Source organism: Brachionichthys hirsutus, chromosome 15 (assembly GCF_040956055.1).
Source record: "Brachionichthys hirsutus isolate HB-005 chromosome 15, CSIRO-AGI_Bhir_v1, whole genome shotgun sequence".
NCBI classification, from domain to species: domain Eukaryota; kingdom Metazoa; phylum Chordata; class Actinopteri; order Lophiiformes; family Brachionichthyidae; genus Brachionichthys; species Brachionichthys hirsutus.
In genome coordinates, this window is record NC_090911.1 from 637,876 (window position 1) to 660,856 (window position 22,981).

General features: G+C 43.7%; 1 protein-coding gene across 1 annotated transcript; it reads left to right on the top strand.

The window, feature by feature from the left end:
* The first annotated feature begins 7,228 nt into the window (after positions 1–7,228).
* On the top strand, positions 7,229–22,614 carry LOC137905036 (casein kinase I-like). The gene is made up of 10 exons (XM_068749256.1): positions 7,229–7,471; positions 7,643–7,712; positions 7,873–8,021; positions 8,103–8,337; positions 8,499–8,584; positions 8,701–8,785; positions 8,908–9,056; positions 16,012–16,092; positions 20,836–20,942; positions 21,730–22,614. The coding sequence occupies exons 1-10, from the start codon at positions 7,229–7,231 to the stop codon at positions 21,782–21,784; spliced, it is 1,260 nt and encodes a 419-aa protein (XP_068605357.1). The 3' UTR covers positions 21,785–22,614.
* Positions 22,615–22,981: the final 367 nt, after the last annotated feature.

Genomic DNA, 22,981 nt, shown 5'->3' on the forward strand with positions numbered 1-22,981 from the left:
CAAAAAATATTATCTTGTAAAATATGCATTCTATTCACTCACCAAAAATCACAATCATATGTGATACGCACTATCAATATGTCTTCTGGATCTGATTCAGAATGAGGTCAGGAAAAAATATTACATGTTAAAATTGAAAACCCCATTTGTGGATTCCAAAATAAGTCAAACATACACATCAACTCAGATTCACTTTTACTTTTCATGGTTATAAAGATACCGAGAACAATTCAAAACCTTTTGATGATGATCCGGATTAGCATGTGAATGGTGTAAATCCAATTATAAGGGGGACGAGCTGCTTGGCGGAGGTCTGCGCTCTGAGTGCTTTTCTATTCTTAGATGATTGTGATTGTAATTTACATCCGTTTTTCCGCTGTGTGGGTCAAAGATCACAGGTCACAGGTCTACTGGATCCTTTCCCAGCTGACTACGGGAGAGAGGCGGGGTTCATCTCAGATGTGTCGTCAGTGCATCACGGGGCCAGACAGGGACAGACAACCGCTCACGCACGCACTACGTACAGTTTGGAGTAATCAATTCACCTAAATAGCATGTTTTTGGAGGCGGGAAACCGGAGAACCTGGAGAAAACGCACGCAGACACAGGGAGAAAAAAACTCTGCACAGATAGGATTCGAACCCAGTACCTCGCTGTGAGGTGGCAGCGCTAACCACTACGCCGCCGTGCCACCTAAATATAAACCAATATGATTGAAAAGAAAATATAATGTTCTTTTGACTGACCTTAATGAAACAAAATATAATTAAATAAATTTAAATAAAAAAAGATGGACATTTATTAGGAATTAAAATATAGTACTTTAACAAAATCCTTCATTCAATAATTGATTTGAGCGTGAGTAAACAGAACTGGGAAGAACACCTGCTGGAATGCTAAATGGTTGAATGCTGTGTGACAAACAGCACATTGTTTTAACAGTATTATATTTGCAGAATATGTGCGCTACAAACTTAAGTACTATATTGTGACTTTGGTACTTAATTATAGATGCATGTTAATTGATGTTTTTGTACCATGTTGTACAATGTCATCTTTGAACAGACTATGGACTCTCCAAATTGTGCATTTTAGTTTTAAGTAAGTTTAAAAGTGCTGTAATGTTGACCTCTACAATGTACCTCGGTCCAATTTGAATATACTTATATATAAATCAAACAAATTTGACAAATAAACACTCAAAATATATGGCGCAGAAAACAAAAAGTAGAAAAGCACGCAGAGCTCTGCCACAGCTCGCCCCCTTGTTACTGCCACACTCCCTCCAGGCTGTCTGTAATCCTGCTACACGCAACGTGTCTTGTAAAATCAGGACAGGATCCGGATCCGGATCCGATCCGATCCGACCCCCCCCCCCCCCCCCCCCATGGCTGTCCATAAACATCAGTCAATAATCAAACGACATATTGAGGAACACATTTTGAAGCTCCATTGACTGTTATGTTAACAAAAATGTCAAAGAGATCCATAATTCAGGATCTATTCTGGATCATCTGTTCCAGATAACATTTCCTGAAACTTTCATCAAGATCCGTCCGTAAACATTTTGCAAACATTTTGTAAACATTTCTGACAGACAGACAGCCAGCCAGCCAGCCAGGCAGACAGACAGACAGACAACCAGACAGACAGACAGGCAGACAGACAGCTAGATAGACAGGCAGACAGACAGCCAGGCAGACAGACAGCTAGACAGACAGACAGACAGACAGACAGGCAGACAGGCAGACAGACAGCTAGACAGACAGGCAGACAGACAGCCAGGCAGACAGACAGCTAGACAGACAGACAGACAGCCAGACAGTCAGCTAGACAGACAGACAGGCAGACAGGCAGACAGGCAGACAGACAGACAGACAGGCAGACAGACAGACAGACAGCCTGGTTACCTGCGGAGGTAACAACGAATTGCTCGGAGTCAGTGAGTACCGGTATTCCGCGCACTACCACGGACGCATGTAACCGCGCACATAGGTTTTACGGGGATATTCTTCAAGGCATTTACGCGCTCCTCTTCTTTTACGCAAATCGTGTAACGGTGATTTCAGCTGGTTTAGCCAAACATCCACAGAGAGGAAGGGCTGAGCGGGAGAACGAAGATCATTTATTCCACGCCAGAAACAGTAGAAATCCGTTTTGGGAGGTAACCCGGCTTCCAGTCGTTACGTTACCGAGTTGTGTTTGTGATCGACCGGCTATATGGGGAGGAGCGCAGCGCTAGCATGTTAGCCAGCATTGGCTAGAAGCTGGCTAACATGCTAGCCAGCATTGGCTAGTAACTGGCTAGCGTGTTAGCCAGCATTAGCTTCTCAGACCAGCGGCTGGTAGCTTTATGCTGCATGCAGTTCTTTATTGGGCTTCCCGGCTATCCGCACACTGCCGTACTTGATTATTGTTGTATTCTCTAAATGTATTTTACTGTAGTTATATGCATTTTCTCCACTCGGCTATTTAGAGTTGGTCTCAATGAAGCCACACCGAGACCGTCCTCTCGCGCACGAACTCCTGTGGCCTGTTCACAACTTCCTGCGCGACCTCGCGCAGACGCGCACTTCCTGAGTCTGACGTTCAAATTGCATTGTTCGATACTCTAAACGGGTCAATAAGTTGCACCGAGGCTTGGTGTTGTGTTCTGCGCCCCGAAGGTTGAGCTCGACGGCGGTAGTTTACCGTTAGCTCCATCCGCAAACTCGAGCTTAATTAGCTCAACATACCCCCATTCGGGGGGGGGGGGCAAGGCCATGTCTGTGTAGCTAAACACTGCTTTTCCTCCAAAAATCTGATCAGAAACTAGAGGATCTTGAAATTAACAGATTGATTACTAAGATAAAACTGCATTCCCAACATACTCTGTGAGGCTGGCAAGTAAATCCTCAAAATATCACAACACGACAATCTAGACAACAACTGCATCACCGACCAGCTGAGTATACATAAAATAGGGCATGAGATGCTATTACTACATGTTTTGTCATGTGTGTGTACTTGTATGCTTTTTGTATTTAGTCATTACTGTTAGATGTAGCACGACTTCAGAGAAACATTCCTCGTCGGTGAACCCTCACTGGCAATAAACTACTTCTGATTCTGACTTAAAACTATAGAGATCTTTGCTTTAGTGAGTAAAAGTAATAATTCATTTTAATTTCATTTAATGTCCCAGATGGAGACTATTTCTGCATTTTATGAGTTGATTTTATGAATTGTTAAATTCATGGTAATTCTAATTATAACTTGCAGTATAAGTAGCACCAGCTGCTAAATCATTTTCACTCGTAACAATTATTATTTAAATGTTGAATTTCATTGCCTGTTAATTTATTTTGCGTTAAACCACTTTTTGTTGTCTTGAAAAGCACAACTTGATATTTTAGTTGCGTGTCTCTTGGGTTTTTTAATTAATGTATGTATTGGCATATACAGAAGTGTGTTATAGTTGCTTAATAATTATGCTTTTAGTAATGAACACTATTGGATGTTGGAATGCACGTTGGTTCATATTGCTGTAGTAATCAGCAGTATTTAAACAAGGATTAGGGTTACTTTGAAACAAAAGCAGTGAAGGCAGTTTGTGTTGATTTTAACACAAATGCTATTTTCAATGTCTAAAGTACTCTAATGCCTTACCCTGAAAACTTTGCACTGTACTTAAATTGTTTTCAGATTTTTGCAGATATCCTGAAATTTGAGGTTGACTGACATGTTACGATCAGACACTATCGGTGAGTCCAGTGATGTCTGGAGAGATGTGCTTGAGGATACGTCACTGGTACTGACTGAAAAGGGATTAGAAATGAAATACTGGTGTCAAACTGGGATAGATGCATACTTTCTTAATCCCAAGGGAAGTTCTGTATATTGTTTTTAACATATAGAGTGGAACCTCGCTTCACGAATTTAATCCATTCTTTGACTCTGATTGCAACCCAAAACGTTCATCAACCGAAATGTCTCTCCTTTTTAAGTTACTGTATTTTCACGAGCATAAGGTGCACCTAAAAGTCTTGAATTTTCTTCAAAACGTGCCGCGCGCCCTGTGTGTGTTGTAAGAGAGAGAGGACACTGAGAACGTCAAAGGGGAAGCGGATTATCGGAGCGTTACGGCTGCCAGTCAGGAGCCTCGCGGAGTGCTGTCCTTCACCATAGTATTATAGTCAGGAGCCTCGCGGAGTGCTGTCCTTCACCATAGTATTATAGTCAGGAGCCTCACGGAGTGCTGTCCTTCACCATAGTATTATAGTCAGGAGCCTCGCGGAGTGCTGTCCTTCACCATAGTGTTATAGTCAGGAGCCTCGCGGAGTGCTGTCCTTCACCATAGTATTATAGTCAGGAGCCTCGCGGAGTGATGCGTACCGGTGCTGTCCTTCAACATAGTATTATAGTCAGGAGCCTCGCGGAGTGATGCGTACCGGTGCTGTCCTTCAACATAGTATTATAGTCAGGAGCCTCACGGAGTGATACGTACCGGTGCTGTCCTTCAACATGGTATTATAGTCAGGAGCCTCGCGGAGTGATGCGTACCGGTGCTGTCCTTCAACATAGTATTATAGTCAGGAGCCTCGCGGAGTGATACGTACCGGTGCTGTCCTTCAACATGGTATTATAGTCAGGAGCCTCGCGGAGTGATACGTACCGGTGCTGTCCTTCAACATAGTATTATCGTCAGGAGCCTTGCGGAGTGATGCGTACCGGTGCTGTCCTTCAACATAGTATTATAGTCAGGAGCCTCACGGAGTGCTGTCCTTCACCATAGTATTATAGTCAGGAGCCTCACGGAGTGATGCGTACCGGTGCTGTCCTTCAACATAGTATTATAGTCAGGAGCCTCGCGGAGTGATGCGTACCGGTGCTGTCCTTCAACATAGTATTTTAGTCAGGAGCCTCGCGGAGTGATGCGTACCGGTGCTGTCCTTCAACATAGTATTTTAGTCAGGAGCCTCGCGGAGTGATGCGTACCGGTGCTGTCCTTCAACATAGTATTATAGTCAGGTGCACCATATGGTCGTGAAAATACAGTAATGTAAATCCAGTACATTTTTTCTCCAGCTCCAGAAACACTTATGTGGGGTGGAAAATACAGAAAGGAATTAAAGATAACGTTAATTATAGAAAAGCACAGTACAGTTAAACATTAATACTAAAATACAACTTAATAATTGTACAATTTACTATTGTTGTTGAAAGTTTGTGGCGCAGGTGGAGGATGAGGTAAGAGTTGAGTCGCTAGTTTTAATCACGCTAGTAGTAGTTGGTAGTAAATAAGTTGGTATAAATGAGTGGGGATTTGTTCAAGCTGTAATATTGTATTTGTGCAAATCCTTATTGAAGGAAAGAGCTCAATCAACCTCTGCACATCAGGTAATTCAGGCTTGTGTAGATGTGTGACCTGTTTATAGGTCAGGTTCTGGTAAACGGTGGATCGAATCCAACACTAGAGGTTGGACTCTAACGCTGCCGGTCGGAGCCGTATATTACGTAATTGGTGCTTTCAGTTCAATTAAAGCAATCCGAGTCACTGGAACACTCACAAGACGTCACCAAAATCACATCGTCCCTTTAAAATCTGTCAGAAAGTGCCTAAAATTTGTCTTGCATCGCTGTATCCTCGGATTGAACAGAAAAATAACAAAACTTTCCATTTTGATGTGGTATAACCTGTTACCATGGTTTCTTCTTACTTTAAACAGGTCACAACAAATTGGATTCTTCATTGTTTTTAAGTGAGATGCATTTTTCTCTGCTTTTAAAAACTCAACCATGGCTCAGTGGGAGAGTGCCTCTAGGCAACCAACAAACTGTGATTTAATGAAGTTGTGTTTGACAGCTATATCTTCTATCAACATATTTACATAAAACTAAAGCACATGCGTTGCTATTTGCATGTTCTAGCAAGAGTAGCCTGATGAAAAGGAGAGAAGACAGAATAGGAGAGATGGAAATGGACTGGGTGGAAAAGAGCAGCAAAGGAAGGGATTTGAATAGTAAGCTGGAGCTTTTTTCTGAGCTGGGGAAATCAGAAACTCCAGAGAACATGTCCTTCCCTGAGGAACATCAGCCTGGTTTTAGGTGGGACAGACTGGATGTAGTGGATTGGAGCCTCGCTGATCTAGAGTTTTAGTTGAACACTTAAACATCCAGAAGTACAGCTAAAATCAATTCCGTTAGATTTATAAAATGATTTACCGGTACTTATAATCTGATAGCTGCACAGTTATTGTAATAAAGGTTAAGTTTTTTCTCGTTGCAGTCTCGCATGTTTGTGACTTTGTGATTATTTTGGTTACAACTGAACACGTCTCTCTGTGCTTATTTGGACATCAAATTGTGCTGTCTCTGTTATTTAAAATTGAAAATGTCATTTCCCTCAAATAACCATCTAATGGGTTTTCTCTTTGTAATTCTTTCAGGTTTTACAATGAGAGTTCGGCACACAGCAGTCCTCACACCCAAGGGCAAAACCTTCACCTGGTGTCATACTGGACCACTTGTCTTGGTGACGGTGTACTAATATAGCGGTCCAGCCTGTATAAGAACTCCTAAAACCAGCTAACCAAGGCATAATAAATAAATCAGCAACAGTGTGCATTCATACCTGGTTATCAGATGTAAAAGGAAAACCTCTTAATTCCTTTACGTTTGGAAAAACTTGACACATCCTTGCTGTCACAGCCTACTCTGGGGTTGGGTTTATGGGCTTTGATCTGACGGCAGACTGTGGTATTGGTGGACTGGTATGTTTGAGCCTGAAGCCAGCATAGCTTCCACGTTTCATTTAGCAGGCTAGCATTTGGCTAGCTTCATCTGTTGACAGATCAGGATATTATTCTCCACTCCATCACCATCTCTGGCCCCTACAAGGGGGTACATGCTAATTGGTAGTGGTGCCCCCAAACCTTACCATCTTTTCATTCCTTGTCTATTCTTCCACCCAACAAGCATCGGTTTTTGCTTCTGCTCTACCTTCTTCCTTTTGGAAAGTACTCTATTAAGTACTCTTGCATGATATCCACTTAATCTCGAATCTACCTCAGCTGTAATAGATTGCCACAGATCAGTCTGTAAAGTCAAACTCCAACCCCAGTGTAATCCATACTTTGGCAAAACCCTAACGACGACTGACAGGCAAGCCGGCAGGCAGTTTTTTTGGTAGTTTCTCTTGTTGTATGGAATCGGCTTAACCGTGGAGAGACCAGGCTACCACAAACTGATGGACTTTGACAAGCGAGGCATAGGAGGGGGTGGAGGGAAGGGGGAGACCGAGGAGGGGAAGCGGATGTCAGGGAAAACGGGGATTCGATCAGCGCACGGTGGACGAGGTGCAAGTTCCAACTCTGGAGTTCTCATGGTCGGACCTAACTTCCGGGTCGGAAAGAAGATTGGCTGTGGGAACTTTGGAGAGCTACGTCTTGGAAAGAATCTGTACACCAATGAATATGTGGCTATCAAACTGGTAAAAACAATATCTCTGTGTAAGCAACAGTTTCACATCATACTCCTAGAACATTACATCACATTCAAATTCAAGTTTGACAGTTCTGAATAAGAGTTTTGTCCAACAAATCTATTGTGTTCTGTATATTATGTCAAACAATTGTAACTCGAACAATAACCTCATGTTTAGGAGCCTATCAAATCACGGGCGCCACAGCTCCACCTAGAATATCGTTTCTATAAACAGCTGGGGAGTTCAGGTAAGACCCATCGTCTCAAATCACATGTCTTCCTACTGAGCTGGTATAATATATACAAGATTTTGTTTTATTTTAACAAGTAACTTAATGTCAGGTAATTATTTGTTTTTTGGTGTACTGTATATCATAAATAGGTCTCCTGTTCATTTGTTTTATTCAGAGGGTGTGCCCCAGGTGTTTTACTTTGGACCATGTGGTAAATACAACGCTATGGTTCTGGAGCTGCTCGGACCCAGTTTAGAAGATCTGTTTGACCTGTGTGACCGGACATTCTCTCTAAAAACTGTTCTCATGATGGCTATTCAACTGGTAAGACAAATACACGTATCTTCAAAAGCCTTGCGGTTTATTTTTGGATTTCTTACTCTCTCTTTAATGTGTGCTCCTCAGATAACCCGCATGGAGTTTGTCCACACAAAAAGCCTGATCTACAGAGATGTAAAGCCAGAGAACTTCCTGGTGGGCAGACCTGGTTCCAAACGACAACACACCATCCACATCATAGACTTTGGCCTGGCGAAAGAATACATAGACCCAGAGACAAAGAAACACATCCCATACAGGGAACACAAGAGTCTTACTGGAACTGCACGATATATGAGCATCAACACACACCTGGGGAAGGGTGAGCTGTTCCGTCGGTGCACCTGTCGGTCATATTCGACTTTTTAAGACCTATGTGATTTGAGCACACAGAAAGTATAGCATCAGTAATATGATATGAATATCCAGACTGGGTGTTTAACTTTAGTTTTATGTGATTGTATTGTTGCTCTGTTATACTAGAGCAAAGCAGGCGAGATGACCTGGAAGCTCTTGGCCATATGTTCATGTACTTTCTGCGAGGGAGTTTACCTTGGCAGGGACTCAAGGTGAGCATACAGCCAACCAGCTGTCCTGTGTGTTCATCAGTCGCATCATTTGAATTTTTCTCCAACTATTCAAGTATGGCGCTGAATAAATTCATCGCTGTCACTTGTGTCATCAGGCTGACACTCTGAAAGAACGTTATCAGAAGATAGGAGACACAAAGAGAGACACACCAATTGAGGTTCTCTGTGAAAGCGTCCCAGGTTTGTCTACACACACACAGAACATTGAAACCTTATAGCTGTTGTCTATGTGCTCAAGGTAATGATTGCTGATCATATTGTGTCTCTTCGTATGGATCTGTGTACGTGTGTGTATTTAACAGAAGAGATGGCTACTTATCTGCGGTACGTGCGCCGGCTTGACTTTTTTGAGAAGCCAGACTACGACTATTTGAGAAAACTCTTTACGGACCTCTTTGACAGGAATGGGTACATCTTTGACTACCAGTATGACTGGACTGGAAAGCCACTGGTTAGTTTGGAATGTTTTTTTAATTCTCACATTCTCACATTCTGATGTCTGAGCTAAAACTAACAGCTGGAATTCTGATGGGGCAATGGTGAGAGAGCAGGGACTCATCTGTTATCATGCTGCATCAGTCAAGGTAAATCAAGAGCAAAAAAAGGAGAATCAACCGAACTTGTTTAAGTTTGGTTGAAGACATTTCACTACTCATCCAAGAGGTTTCTTCCGTTCTAAATGACTGGTCGACAGTACAGATACTTCTACTCCTGTTGGCGCAGAACACAAAAGGAGCAAAACCACCAAGACAATCGGAGTCATTAACATTCATACCCCCCCTCATAGAGAGGGGATAGATGGTGTCTTAAACCTCCTCTTCTGTTCAGAGACGTTTCTCTCGTCGGACAAAAGTGTCTTTTAACTCCTCGGTCAAACCATCGCTCTTCCGTGGCTACAACCTGTCCTTAAAGGAGTGGCCTGTCTCTTTCAGGTGCAGGTGGACACCTGAGTCTTGTCCTGAGGAGTTGACTCTCCTGTTTAGAGCCGTACGCTTCTGGAGAAGTTGTTTGTTCTCTCCGGTGCACAAGTCACTTCATTTTTCACTGCGCTGGACAGCATACACTACATCAGGGGTCCCCACCCAATTTTTCCACAGACTGTGTGGCAATGAAATTAAAATAGGAGGAATGTAAATGTAACAATTAAACCTTATATTATGCACTTGTAATAACTATTAAACAATTATAGCACTAATATCTACTCACGCACATTTTTTGAAGTTGTGGCCCTCAATAATTGCTTCTGTCCTTCATCTTCATGTTTTGTTTTTTTTGTTAAAGAAAATTCTTTGTCTTTTAAATCAGGGTTAGGCTTCATTGCCCGGTTTTTCCTTGTATTATGCAGAGCGGACTTGCTTGGTCCATGAGTCTTCTGTAGATAACCACGTATTTTAATTCTGTCTCCTGGTTTGTCTGTTAAGAATCTTTCTTTTCTTGGAGGTTGGTGGCTGCTCTTCTGGGTATGTTTTTCACTAATCTTTGCTAGTTTACGGGCTTATTTTTTGTTGAGTAACGTATCACGTGACCAAGACGAGCGACTTAACGTGAAGATTCACAGGCGAATGTTACTTTGGAGAAGATCAGTGTGTCCGGTGTTTGGTAACCCCTGCACATTACACAGTACACACACATCATGTGTCGAGGTGTTTTGTCTTGAAAGACATAACGCAGAATGCAGTGACTTGTACATTTGAGAGACTACAAACAATCACTCCACAAGCGTATGCCTCAACTCTGAAGCGCCAACTCCTTGGAACAAGACTCAACATTCCATCCACAAGCACCTGAAAGAAACATGCAACTCCTTTGGGGACAGTAATGTCCAAGTTTTATCCAGGGAAGACAGATACTTTGAGAGAGGGGTTAAATGACCCATTTTTGTCAAACTGGAGAAACCCTCTGAATCGAGGAGAAGGATTGAGACACTATCTATCAGCCACCTACAACGCAGTATTAACCTCCATCACCAGAAACCACAACAACCATTCACAGATTGGTGCACCTCAACATAATGACCCTCTTATGAATGTTAACGACTCCTGACGAGTCCTATTGTCTTGGTGGTTATGGCCTTTTGTTTATGTTCTGCTCCAAAAGGAGTATTGTAAGTATCTGGACTCTCTACTACTCAATTTTCGACTTGTCTCGTTAGGGGTCGCCACAGCAAATTAATGTTCTCCAGTTCACGCTGTCCTTTGCATTGTCCTCCCCAACACCAGCCACTCTCATGTCCTCCCTCGCTACGTCCATGTCTCTTCTCCTGGGTGGTCCTCTAGCCCTGTTCCCTGGCAGTTCCATCCTCCACATCCTTCTACCGATATAGTCCCTATCTCTCCTCTGGACATGTCCAAACCATCAAAGTCTGGTCTCTCTGACCTTATCTCCAAAACATCTAACCTTCACTGTCCCTCTTATTGTCTCATTTCTAATCCTGTCCAACCTGGACACTCCCAAGGAGAACCTCAGCATCTTCATCTCCTCCACTTCTAGCTCCGCCTCCTGTCTTTTCCTCAGAGACGCTGTCTCTAAGCCGTCCATCATGGCAAATGGACTAAATGGACTGCACTTATATAGTGCTTTTTCCACCTTCACGGTACTCAAAGCGCTTTGCATGAGGCCTCACATTCACCCATTCACACTCCAGTGGGTGACTGCTGCCAAGCAAGGTGCTGCCCAAGTCTTGCCCAAGGACACAAGGACACTTTGACATGCGGACAGTTGGAGCTGGGATTTGATTCTCTGATCACTGGACGACCCACTCTACCAACTGAGCCACAGCCGCTGTCCTCGCCACTGTCTTGTAGACCTTTCCCTTCATCCTCGCTGACACTCTCCTATCAAAGAGCACACCTGATACTTTCATCCACTATTCCAGCCCGTCTGCACACGATTCTTCACTTCCTTTCCACATTCTCTCCATTACTATGTACCGTTCGATCCGAGGTACCTGAAGTCCTCTACCTTGTTTATGTCTATTCCTTGTACCTTCACTGTTCCGCCTGGGACCTTCTCTTTCGGGCAGTCACTAACTTTATGCAGGCTGCCCGATGGGGCAACCAACTTTTATCCAATTATCTATCAAATTTGTCGTGGATTTTGTTGGGATGCACTGAAAGATCAGCGCCGATTTCCTTAATTTTTGCGCGATCAGCAATCGGCCGATTTCTACATCTAGACCAGACATGGGCAAACTAAGGCCCGGGGGCCATATACGGCCCGTTAGGCTTTATAATATGGCCCGCCAAACTTGTCCAAATAATATAATTAAATAAAATTTTATTGTAAACCTCATTCATTTGACCTTTTTTTTACCTTGTAATGCTTCCTGGAAAAGGGCAAATCCTTTCATGTAATGGCTTTTACATGTCATTTATATGCGTTTACACAAACACTCCATCCAGCTGTTCCTTACCCGACCCCTCTGTCAACTTTTAGACTCACTGACAGGCCCGCCTTCTTGCCCGAGCCTATGGCTCTGCCCCATGTTGCAATGGAAGAGTCTGTTTAGCTTGGCTGGACGAGCAGATGATAAAAGATGTCACCTGTCTGGTGGAAAAGCAGAAATGACTTGTGCCATGTTAATACTTGCGTAAATGTTACACATGCTGCACTATTAGAATGTTTGACTTTTAGGAGCTATTTATTTTATTTTTAAGTTATTTTTACACTGACATTTTTACATTGAAATCATCACAAAGCTGCTGCATTTGGGAATTTTGTCTTTTTGCACTACAAGAAAGAAAAGCTAAAACTGAGGACGCCTTATTGGGGGATCGGTTGTTTTGTTAGTTTGTCCTGTAGTTTTAGTTTGTAGTCCTTTTGACGACCTCAAACCTTTGTTACGGATAAAGTCACACAATATGAACGGGGCAGGAGACAAAACTTTCTTTATAGTTTCTTAAGGGCCACCCACATAGTTCATCTCGGCGGTATCAACACCAAAACTTAAACAAACTGAAATGCCACACGGTTCACGGTTAATCCGCCCAGTCCAAACCACAACGTCCGTGGGGCGGCCACTTGCCGCGGTCTCCCACACCGATTCCACAGAATCTTTTCTCACTCCTGGAAGGTTGGTTCTGTCAGTCCCATACTTCTGTCCATCGGGGCTCTGTAGCTCAGAGGTTCAATCCCCGTCGCTCCGGTTCTCCAACGGCCACTCCATCTGCCGTCCTTGTGATTGTCGCGTCTCTTTCCTTTTCTCACTCCAAAGTTTTGTTTGTTTTCAATAAAATAAGAATTAAAAATTGGTGATCGGCCAAAAAAATGCAATCGGTTCACCCCTAGTATTTTGAAGAGAACTTTCTTTAAAATGTCAAAACAAACTGATCAATCAGATTGCAGACCCTCTCCTCCAAGTGCCCTATCTCGCAATGTTAAAGAATCCTTTAAAAAATTCTAGTATCTGGATCCAGATCCGGATCAACTTTTAATTACAGTCCTCGGTTCAGTAACGTCAAGTAATATTTTTGTCTGCTGCTGCAGCCGCTGCTCATTCAAGGAGGGAATCTCATTTAGTTCTGGCCTAAATCATAAATGTTACACAACGCTAGTCGTTTTTAACAGACAAAGTCGCTGGGGATCCGTAAAGTCTCCGGTTGAGTTCAGAACAACGGAATGAAAAACCATCGCGCTGCTGAACAGCTGATTCTCCGCTCCGCGCTTGACTGTGTTAAAGCAGCGTGGAGCTGCGGGGAGAAGTCGTGTCAGTTACCAGTGATAAGTAGCTGGTTCTGAACAAAAGATTAAAGTATTATAACGCATATTTAGTTAATGAAATCTTCACACAGCTGTACGTATTTCGCCACTTTTGAGATGCACCGCGTAGCGTCACTACGTACAGCTGATCCTGCCTTTGCTCTGCCGAAAGGAACAGAGACCCTCCTTTTCAGGCGGACTTTTTTGACCCTCTCCAGAGTCCGGATGCACGTTCACACTGGCCCAAACGGAGCGGATTATCCGAGGAAAGGAACTCTGGTCAGTTTAAAAGGGAGCAAACAGCGGCAGTGTGAAAGCACCCTTAGTCTCCCTTCTTCTTGAAAATGGACACCAGAACACTTCTCCTCCATTCCTCTGGCATCTTCTTCCCCTCTAGGATCGTATTAAATAACCCCGTTAAAAACGAATACAGCTACCTCTTCTAGACACTTCCACAGGTATCTCGTCCGGTCCAACTACCTTCCCATTCTTCAACCTCTTCGTTGCCTTTCTAACTTCACTAATGCTAATCTTTGTCACTTCCTGGTCCACAACAGGTGCCTCTACTACCCTTTGTTCTCTCTCATTTTCCTTATTCATTAATTCCTCAAAATAGTTCTTCCTACAGACTACTGGCCTCTGTCAACACGTTGCCATTTCTACCCTTCATCACTGTAACATGCTGGACATCCTTCCCGTCTCTGTCTCTCTGTCCTTACAACCTGTACAGATCCTTCTCTCCTTCTTTACCATCTAACCTGGCATACAGGTAATCATATGCCCTCTGTTTGACCTTTGACACCTCTACCTTATGATTTATGTACTAAGGACGTTCAACGGAAACAACGGAAACAAGACCGCAAGGGCTTTTTTGAAATGCTCCTCTTAGACAGGATGTTAGACTGTATCTGTACTGTAATACATGCTACTGTGAGACTGTACCTGTACCCTAACATTCTATCTAATAAATATATTCATCATCATCATCTACCTTTGCCTTGTGTCATCTCCCTGCACTCCTGTCTCACCTCTAACCTGAAAGCCACACAACACTCTTCATTCTTTAGCCTCCATCACTATGTCCTCTGCTCTGCCTTCGTCCTCTTCCTCTTCTTCACCAAAAGAGTCATCTTACACACTACCAGCCCATGTCGGCTAGCTACACTCTCTCCTGCCTTAGTCACCAGCATCCTGTTGGTGATCTGTCCTCACAAGATGTAGTCTACCTGTGTGTTCCTCCCTCCACTCACACTCTATGTTCTAGTCTCTTCTGAAAATAAGTGTTAACTATTACCATGCCATGCAATAGTTCCATCTTGGATCCTATCCTGAATACCAGTGTCCATCACTTCTTCATGTCCTCTATTTCCTTCACCAACATGCCCATTGAGGTCTGCTCCAATCAGGACTCTCTCACTGCTAGGATGCTCTGAACCACTTCATCTAAGTCACCCCAGAACTTCTCCTTCTCTTCTAACTCCTCTTCCGCTCTTCAGATCCTATTGGTCTACCAAAACAATCCAAGGACATGTCTCTCTGACTTTCCACACACATGAACTCACACACACGCACACACCCCTCAACTGCTCATCTGCTCTCGGAATTATTCCTACTGCTCCCCCCGAAGGCTAATTCTCCGGACTTGCCTGGTTCCTGGTTTTCATTGAAAACGTTCCTGCGCGTTCCCAGTGCAGCGTTCCCAGTGCAGCGTTCCCAGTGCATTGTGTCATTCCTTTCTCCTGCGTGTGTACCTGATGCTTTCTGCACCTTCTCGAAGAAGAGTTGTTGGCAGTGTGATTTATTGCTGTAGCCGATGCTCACTCATCGACTCTTGTTTCATTGTTGCACTGTACTTGTACTGTGACGACACTGACAATAAAAGCTTTCCATTTCCACTAACAATATTCAACATGACACACTCAATCTCCAGCTTCAAACTCATCAGTCTATTCGACACTCGATTCTCCTCTAGAACACTCTGCACCAACTCTTCCTTCAGGATAACTCCTCCTCCATTCCTCTTTCCTCTCCTCTGTTATAAACAACTTGAATCATGCTCCTCAGCTTCTAGCCTTGCTTCCTTTCCACCTAGTCTCCTGGACACACAACACATCAACCTTCCTCCTCCTCATCATGTCCACCAGCTCTCTAGTCATCATCCCAACATTCAGAGTCCCTAATGTGTCCTAAACTCTTCCATTCCTTCTTCTCTCACTGTTGGCGCACCCGTTATCCTCCTCTTCTTCGTCTCTGTCTTTGACCCACAGTAATCCAATTTCCAGCAGCGACCCATGGGTTAACAACGCTGCTGGCGGTCATTGGTAACCCAGGCCTCCATTTATCCGGTATGCTTTTCTTATTGATTTGCATGTTTATTTTGGCCAATTTTTATGCCGGATGCCATTCCTGACGCAGCTCTCTGCATTTATCCGGGCTTGAGACCCTGCACAAGGATTACAGGACTCTCTATCAGTCATTGAAGAAGCCTCTTGGATGAGCGGTGAAAACACTTCAACCAAAGTTAAGCAAGTCCAGTTGACTCTTCTTATTTGCTCTTTTTGAACAATTTCAAGCTAATTCATTTGATGAAATTAGTTTAACAGCACCTCCCCCATTACCCTAAATATGTTATACATGAGATTAATATAATGACAAGTCCATTTGTGGGTTTCATGTCTCTGTTCCCATGCTGACATCACTTTACTTAGCCCACTCCTATTGGTCCTGTTGCCAGTGAGACGCCGCTTCAGACGAGCAAACAAGAGAAAGCACCACAGACCAAAAATCAGGTACTCTGCTGTAACACATTGTCTGTTTAGTATTGAGTGTCAGTACAAACATTTTGAACAGAGTCTGTCAACCTTTCAAAACCAACTTCAACAACTACAGGTCTTCCATTTGCGTGAAATGTTAAGCCTGTGTTTTTTCACACTGTCACACGCACATGCAGACACCTGTTTATCATCTTACATCACTTTCCAGGAGACCTACTGCGAACCCATAATACAGTAACAACTACAGTACGTGCCTGACCCAAACCTTAAACAATTACGTGTTCACTCTAAAAGTTCATTTTTTAAATGAAGGGGTCTAGTGTTTTCCCCAAAAGGAACTTGAGTCTTGAAAGTGAAAAGATGTAAATAGATCTATTTCCTGCCTTCTCACTTCAATCACTTGCTGGCTGGTTGACCTCTTTGCTTTTGCTATTTTAAATTACTGCTTTCTTTGTCAGTTGTCGCATAAGACACCAGCCAGTATGTCCTCAGTGACCCAAACTGAGGATGACTACACCAAAATGTCTGCGTAGGTTCTCAGTCATCCAGGTCTAGGTAAATCTCGAAGAGCAAAAACAAAGAATCAACTGGACTTGTTCAAGTTTGATTGAAGACCTTTCACCTCTTATCCAAGAGGCTTCTTTAGTTCTACATGACTGGTAGAGTCCAAATATTTATACTCCTGTTGGAGCGGAAAAGACCCCCAAAGGAACGAAACCACTAAGGCAATAAAATATTCTGCCAAACAGAACGCATCTCACCTCAGAGCACATTTGCACACTTTCTGTCTGACCACCACCTACTTCCAGTACAGAGAAAACTACTAGAGGCAGAAACATGTTTGTGCCATGGGTTCACCGGAATCTCTGCTAGTAACAAATTTGTATATGGAATAGTTGGAAAGCAAGGCTCTGACATCCTTTTACAAGGACGACACCCAGCCATTGCTTCAGGTATGTGGATGACACCTGGGTAAAAATCAGGACCCAAGACGCCTTTACAGACGACACCATTACGGTGAATCGTAACATTAAGTTCAACTGGGAGGATGTTAAGGACAACATCCTGCCTTTCTTGAGCTGTGCAGTACACCATGAAACGGATGGGAATCTCAATATTGAAGTGTACAGAAAACCCACCCACACCGACCAGTATCTTAGTTTTGATTCCCACCACCCACTGCAGCACAATGTAGGGGCCAGATGTAGAAGCGCAATTTGTCACCCCAGAGAACACCTCTCCACTGTCCTAGAGTTGAGTGGCGACGTGCCAGTGCATCCGATACTTTGCATTGCACTTGGTGATGTAAGACTTTGATGCAACTGCTCCATCATGGTAACCATTCTCTGAAGCTCTCTATGCACTTTCCTTGAGCTAAACTGAAGATGACATGAAGTTTGGAGGTAGCTATTGACTCAGTAGAATGTTGGAAAACAATGTACACTGTGATTTTACGTGGCCTACCACTGGTTGAGTTGCTGTTGTTCGCAATTGCTTCCATTTTGTTATGTAACTACTAACAGTTGATATACAGACAGATGGGTGGCATGGTCGCATAGTGGGTAGCGACGTTGCCTCAACAAGAAGGTACTGGGTTTGATTTCTATCTGTATGGAGTTTGTATGTTCTCCTCGTGTCTGCATGGGTTTTCTCTATGTTCTCCAGCATCCTCACACCTCCAGAATATGCAGTTTAGGTGAATTGGTAACTAATTTGTCCATAAGTGTGAGTGGTTGTTCCTTTCGTGTGGCCTACAATGCGCTGGTGACGTGTCGGGTGTGTACCCTGCCTCTCACCCATAGTCAGCTGGCATAGGCTATAGACAAGATGATTGAGGATGTCTCTTCTCCAAGAAGATGGATGGATATTGTAGGGAATTTCCATACTAGATGGAATTCCACAACGTGATTACATGCCGACATAACACTAAGAAGACGCAGCATTTATTTTTGTATTGCTATGACTGATTTCCATTGAACGTCTCATTAGTGACGTCACGTAACACAGATAAACATGGCCTTAGATTGGCCGGGGAGAATCCCCAGCTTCAGGGGATGGACTGAAATGATGACGAAGCAGGAAGTGTCTTTATTCAATCATGAGACAGTCACGAGGAACATGGTCGAATCTCAGCGCTATCTGAACTAATTGTAACTGTAAAGCTCTGGCTTTTCTATACTTAAAATACCTGGAATGGTATCCTGCCTCAATGCTTCAAGCGGTGCCTTATCACCAAGACTTGCATCATATGCATCATCCGGAATACATGTATTCTGGATGGCGCCTCCTACGGTCGCCCTGGTGTTCCCGCCAGGATCCTGTTTGTGGACTTCAGCTCTGCGTTCAACACCATCCTCCCGGGACTGCTACAGGAAAAGCTGCTCCAGCTCGACGTGCCCGACGCCCTCTGCAGGTGGATCACTGACTTCCTGATGGAGCGGAGGCAGCATGTGCGGCTGGGGTCTATGGTCTCGGACACTCTGACTATCAGCACCGGATCTCCCCAGGGCTGTGTACTTTCCCCCTGGCTCTTCTCCCTGTACACCAACTGCTGCACCTCCAGCCATCAGTCCGTCAAACTGATTAAGTTTGCGGACGACACCACCCTCATCGGGCTCATCTCGGGCGGTGATGAGTCGGCCTATAGGAGGGAGGTGGACCGGCTGGTATCCTGGTGTAGCAGCAACAACCTGGAGCCGAACAGCGAGAAAACAGTGGAGATGATCGTCGACTTCAGGAAAGTCACAGCCCCACCGTCCCCCCTCGCCCTCACAGACTCCCCTACCCCCATCTCCATCATGGACTCTTTCTGCTTCCTGGGCACCACCATCACCCGGGACCTCAAGTGGGAGCCGACCATCAGCTCCCTCATCAAGAAGGCTCAGCAGAGGATGTACTTCCTGCGGCAGCTGAGGAAACTCAAGCTGCCGACCCAGATGTTGGTGCAGTTCTACACCTCCATCGTGGAGTCTGTCATCACCTCCTCCATCACCGTGTGGTACGCTGGCGCCACCACCAGGGACAGACACAGACTGCAGTGCATTGTACGTGCTGCGGAGAAGGTGATCGGCTGCAAGCTGCCATCGCTCCAGGACCTGCATGTCTCCAGGACTCGGAGGCGTGCAGGTCAGATCACAGCCGACCCTTCTCACCCTGGACACGTTTCTTTGACCCTCTCCCCTCAGGCAGGAGGCTACGGTCCATCCGGACCAGAACCTCCCGCCACAAGAACAGCTTCTTCCCCTCGGCTGTAAGACTCATGAACACTTAATTTTCTGTCCCGGACTCCTGAATACAACTTGCACTGTTCCATTTGCACTGCGTGATGACGCTAGTTTACTGCTGCTAGTATACATATGTGTATCCACTCCTGCTGCTGCTGTTTTGTGATGTGTCTGTACTTGTATGTTTTTTGTATTTTGTCATTACTGTTACATGTAGCACAACTTCACCGAGAAACATTCCTAGTCTGTGAACCCTCACTGGCAATAAACACCTGATTCTGATTCTGATACCATCTTCCCAGACTCTCTTCGATTCTTCAACACTATGGGCATCAGCTAATTATTTATAAAAAATGTCTTGCCATTTACCTTCTCTTTAACAATTGAAAGGCTCCTAGATTTACTGGGCTTAACTTTCATTCTAGCCCGTAGCTGATTGCTACTTATCTAGAAATCTGCTAGTACATAGATAAGTTGACATCGTGGCTGTCATGTCATCCATAAAGGCAATAATGGGGTGAGATGTAGCCCTCCCTGCATCCTTTCACCACTCTCTACCTGTTTTGAGGCCCTAATAATGACCTCCATTGCCAACTGAAAGCGAGTGGGTACATTGTACACCCCGCCATGATGCACTCAAGTTGTTACCATTGCCGTGGTGTATATTGCCATGGTTAAACAGGGTTGAATATTTAGGAAGTATGTTTAAATTAACTTTTTAATTCCACCTGGGATTCTGAAGTAATCAAAGGCCCTGCACAAAAGACTATATGGTAATGACCCAAAAGCATTAGATGGATCCAAGAATTCAACATGCAGGTCTCTCCTCTCATGCTTAGCTAGCTGTATTTGTATCTGTTCGTTTTCTTAGTTTTGTCTAGCATCCTCAAGGGATTGCTCACAAAGATATGTTGTAACACATGATATAAAATGTTCCAGGGCTTTCTTAGCAATAACCGGATACTTTTCCATTTGTCAACACCAAAATGTTGAGAGCACTGCTGCTCAGCTAGCTGACTGAACTCAAGAGCCTCGCGGTGACATGCTGAATCATGGACGCGCGTGATCACGTACATGTACTCACAATGTAATGATTTACACTATGTATTAAATGGTTATTATTACAGTACTACTATTTCTACTACTAATGGACTTTTGGCTTGTCCCATGAGGGTTAATACAATTAGCATTAAGACCATTTAGTGTGCTCCATTGTCAGGTGTTAAATATGATCAAATAAAATAACTTGCCTCTTAATATTCTCTGTGTGCCAAAATAAATGCCCTTGTGTGCCAGCCATGACGCATGTGCCTTCGGTTGCCCCCTGATTTACATCAACACTTCCCAGCTCTTGCTTCTCCATGGAGCTCTGTTTGTATGTTTATTCTAAATGTATTAGTGAAGAATATAGAGATACCCACCGATTCCTTTCATTACAGTAAAAAAGAAATTAGCTTAAAGAATTAACTATCCACTTATCGATAAGTCAATTCATCTGTACTCATTAATCTTATTTTAAATTTTTCACCTCAAGGTGATGAGTTCTACCAATGGAGAACTAAATACAGATGACCCCACTGCAGGACACTCCAACGCGCCAATTACAGCCAATGCAGAAGTGGAAGTGGCTGATGATACTAAGTAAGGACTTGCATCATACCATGCATTAGAGCAGCATCTCTCAACCTTTATATTCAGTCATGCCTTCCTTTAAAAATATGCAAAGGAGTCACTCCACAATGCTGTTTCCTGAAAGTCTGCGTGAAATGAAAATGGAAACATTGACATCATATTTAATAAAATATAGCACAAAGACAATTCAAATCTTAAAGGAAAATTGTATTGTTCCTTGAGTCTGATGCCAGCAGTACATAAAAAAATGACTGGAAAAGTTAGGTAAAATTGAGTCCGTCTCCTGGTCCTGACTGGACTACATCTCTGACTCCTGGTCCCGACTCTGGATTGTCAGGGTTTTGGTTGTCTAACAAACTTGGTCAGATTGCTAGAAATGAGAGCTGCACCATCAAATGTAGGATGGACACCGTCTCTCCTAATAAGACCAGGTTTTCCCCAGAATGTCTTTCAGTTATCTATGAAGCCCACGACATTTTCTGGACACCACCTAGACAGCCAGCGGTTAAATGACGGCATCCGGCTAAACATTTCGTCACCCGTTAGGAAGTACTTCACTAATAAACTTGGTCAGATTTCAAAGCATAACTGCTATTCCTTCTAAACTGGGGTGAATACTAGCTGCCTTTTGATCATTTATATTTATTTTATAAAATGTTACATTTTTTAAATTATGTAATTAAAAAGGACAACTTGAATGTTTGTTTGTTTTTTGATAAAATGGACCTGTGGTAGGGTTCATGAGCATTTCATGCTAGTCCTTACCTGATTGTGTGTGTGTGGTTTTTTTTTGCAGGTGCTGCTGTTTCTTCAAGAGGAGGAAGAGGAAAGCTCTCCAGAGACACAAATGAAACTATCTTTTCATAATTTTTTTTGTCCCCTCTCTTCCTTCCTGTCTCCTGACATCTTTATATAGTTGTTTTTGGGGTTTTTAAATCCCCAATCAAACATCTCTGCTTTCGGGGGTCCTGTAAGTGACCTTGTGTTTGCTGGACTGGCTGGACCACCAGGCAGCAAGAAATGTATGTTCAACTGATCTACTGCTTTCTTCTGCCCTGGACTGAGCAGGCAGAACAAGTTCATATATATTTGCTGTTCCACGCCAGACCTTTAAATCTGGACGACCCGACGGTGAAAAATATGTGAGCATTTGATGGACTGTAAAGAGCAATCTGGTTGGCTGACGGATAGGCAGCTGGTTTACTGGCAGATTGCTACTTCTATATTTTTTTTTGGGGGGGGGGGGGGATTCCCTTACTGACTGGTTCAGTGGGGAGAGAAGCATGTGTCTGAGGCGATAAAGAAGAAAACGCATCAAATGGAACACAATGAAGCAGCTCTTGCACATAGTCTATAGTTTTATTACCTGCTTTCTATAGAAAAACGCTGGTAGTGGCCTGGTCTATTCCCCGCAAAGGATTGGGTTGGGTTTACCTCACAGAATCATTCACTATGCGGAAAACGTCAGAACCACGAGAATGAAAAGGTAAAAATGATGTTGATGTCCCCCCTCTTTACTTTGTTACTAAAAAGACAGTCTGCAATTTCAAATGTCTGTCCTGCCTTTTGAGTTGAAAGCATTTGCATTTTGTAGCTTTGAGTGTTCTTCAAAAACAATTTTAATACCTTGTGTTTTTAAGTTTCTTTTTCCCCTCTCTCTCTCTGGGTTGGAGGATCGAAAGGCGGGTAACTCCATTAAAAAAATAAAGCAAAATCAAAAGGGATCCTTATTTATTGGGCAAACTGCCGTGTTGAAAATATTTCAATCAGGGGGGAGCACTCCAAACTCCTCCCTGATGACTTAGCTCCTCCCCCTGTCTCTCAGGGCGCCCAGCCACCTTGTGGAGGAAACTAATTTCGACCGCTTGTATCCGGGATCTTGTCCTTTCGGTCATGACCCAGAGCTCAGCTCCTCCCATGAGTCCTCTATTCCTATCTAGGGATGGCATCAGCAGCTACATGTCATATCTAATTATAGATGGCAATTTCCCACTGATTGGCAGGTTTGTGCCCATTTTAATTGATCTTCTTGAATAAGAGATGACCGT